General features: G+C 39.1%; 1 protein-coding gene across 1 annotated transcript; it reads left to right on the forward strand.

Moving 5' to 3' along the window:
* The first annotated feature begins 538 nt into the window (after positions 1-538).
* On the forward strand, positions 539-2,520 carry LOC139611089 (homeobox protein goosecoid-2). Its single transcript, XM_071465412.1, has 3 exons — positions 539-888; positions 992-1,227; positions 2,222-2,520. Exons 1-3 carry the CDS (start codon positions 657-659, stop codon positions 2,297-2,299), a joined length of 546 nt encoding a protein of 181 aa, XP_071321513.1. The 5' UTR covers positions 539-656; the 3' UTR covers positions 2,300-2,520.

Genomic DNA, 2,520 nt, shown 5'->3' on the forward strand with positions numbered 1-2,520 from the left:
ATCTATTAGTATCACCACTCACACCGCGGGCAAAATGAGTCATTCATTCACCTGCAACTCCCGAATCATCGGCTGTAAATTAGTGTGTGTTGTTGTTGTCAGTGCAGCCTCAGCTTGTGTAATGTACTGAACATATCTACTAATTTGCACAAGATCGTTTGCTGATAAAGCTAAACAGGAAAGTGACATTATGAAATAAATTTAGGAGCTAATCCTCAAGTTCAGCATACACAAGTCTCTGGCCACACCAAAAACGTTCATCTTTAAATCCAGGTTTCTAATACCAAGCAATCCCCTTTTCTCTAAAACCTCAACAATAAGGATCTTAGGAGCTCTCCACTTCTCATTTTATGCAGTGAATCTGATTTCTTTTGGAGAAAGGAATGAGGCAAGATTAACTGAATCTGCCGTCCTCCCTAACCTCTTCACAAAACTGCCCAGATTAGCTAGGAATTAAGTTTCAACCGTTTTATGTGTCTGGTCCATAGGGGGGATTATAGTTTTACTATTTTTTTTTCCTCCCAATTTCACTATAAGGGTCTGACACACTGTTGTAGAGAGAGGAGAGGGAGAAGAGCAGCTGAGCCTGAGCAATCGAAAAGTGCTGTGTGTCAATATCCTATGATCGCTTTTGTTTTATTGGAATTTCTTCGGAGATGGATGGACTGATCAGGATGGAGAGACAAAAGTTTCCTTTTACTATTGAAAACATATTGAGCAAATATCCAAACAGTAATGGAGACAGGCGGACATGTGGGACAAGTGGTGCTGGACTACAGGAGAAGAGTCCCGTTGGAGATCAGACAGAGACAGTTCATCACGCCTGTGTGTGCTGCTGCTACTGCTCCCACTGTGGAGACATATTCAGAGCCGATTTCATTCACGAAGGTAAGACCAAACCTTCAGCTCCGCTGGCACATGTTGACATTGGTTTTGTCATCAGTATCACATACTCTCCCCCCTAACCTCAAATCAGACTTCCTCCCTGCAGCCTGTCAGTATGGATGGCCCCCAGCGATGCTCTCAAACTCATACAGGCTGGGAGAGGCTCACAGAGAGGAGCAGTCACCCGCTCAGGTGCAGAGGCGGACCAGACGTCACCGCACGATCTTCACAGAGGAGCAGCTGGACGCACTGGAGGAGCTGTTCCTGCAGAACCAGTATCCAGATGTGAACACAAGGGAGAAACTAGCACAGCGCACTCACTTAAGAGAAGAAAGAGTAGAGGTAAGACTGCCGTGTCACATTCAGCCTTTCGGGTTGTTTTGCAGCACTGTCTCAGATTTTGTTCAAACCTTGTCTGTATCATGAATGGGTCCCAAAATCAAGGCCTGTAAAAATGTTTCTGCTCAAATCTGATGTTTTCATATTTTTCCAGCCCTTGATATTATTTGATTTGTATGGCCTCAAAAACACTTTATCTGGCAAGTCATGTTTGGGCATTAATATCTTGACAAGGTTTGCTCCAAGCCTCACACAAACAAACAAGAAAAAATAATATTGTGTGTATTGTATGTCAAAACCATTAAAAGCCTGTACTGCATCTCATTTTATCTTTATGAGGCGCTAGATTTGAAAAAAAAAAAAAAAAGTGCAAAATTTCCAAATGAGAGTGATATTGACTCATATTATTGCAACAATATGATATCAATTATTTATATTTAATTTAATCATTTCTGCAAATACTATATTTTATTAATTTTGCACCAATATTTGAGGTCTCCATCACTATTGGACATTAGGATATTATGAAGAAAACAAGATGTGGTAGCATATTTTGGTCAGTTTTATAGCACCAAAATAGTATATGGGGAAGCTAATTTACAGTCCTTAGTTTTGAGACCCAAACTTTGAACAAAATCTAAGGCTGTGCTGCAACCACCTTCCTGGATTCTGCCTTGTTTGACACTCAATGACTCTTTGAATAAATGATAGCCCTGTATACACAGTAAAACAAGGTTTAATAAGTCATAAAATGCTGAATGTGAATATGGGGTAAAAAATGTATGCAATTTTAAATACTGTATTTTAAAAGGGATATAACAGCACTGGATTTTGTCAATCTTCTGTTTTCATTAAATATCTGTGTTGGTTGTGATGTTTGATAATGGTGTCTAATGCTGCTTCAATTTTTTTAATGTGAATAAGTTCCCAATTATTTTATGTACATTATGTGAAACACTGAAACAATAAAATTACAACTAACTAACTTTTCTGCTAGGTTTGGTTTAAAAACCGAAGAGCAAAGTGGAGGCGTCAGAAAAGACTATCATTTGGTGTGGGAAACACGGACAACTAAATTTTGTACTGTATATACAGAGGACAGCACTGAAAACAAAGAGAGTGTGTGCGCGTGTATGAGTCACAAGGAATTTTGCTTGCTAATGTTATCAAACAAAGCTAAACAAAATCAGTGACTATAGACAGTTTTGTAACCTATTTGTGAAGCTGGTTGGTTGAATACATAATAGAAGTACTGGCAGCATATGCTAATACTAATCCTGGAAGGTAAATCTGGAG

This window comes from Trachinotus anak, unplaced genomic scaffold, assembly GCF_046630095.1.
Source record: "Trachinotus anak isolate AG129_WGS33_773 ecotype Australia unplaced genomic scaffold, CSIRO_AGI_Tana_v1 ptg000028l, whole genome shotgun sequence".
Classification (NCBI taxonomy): Eukaryota; Metazoa; Chordata; class Actinopteri; order Carangiformes; family Carangidae; genus Trachinotus; species Trachinotus anak.

What these genes read in the sequence shown, in the direction of transcription:
- LOC139611089 (XM_071465412.1), top strand. Translation starts at nt 657, where the DNA reads ATGGATGGACTGATCAGGATGGAGAGACAAAAGTTTCCTTTTACTATT. An exon ending in AGCCGATTTCATTCACGAAG is followed by an intron (nt 889 to 991) that starts GTAAGACCAAAC and finishes TCCTCCCTGCAG; the next exon opens with CCTGTCAGTATGGATGGCCC. An exon ending in TAAGAGAAGAAAGAGTAGAG is followed by an intron (nt 1,228 to 2,221) that starts GTAAGACTGCCG and finishes CTTTTCTGCTAG; the next exon opens with GTTTGGTTTAAAAACCGAAG.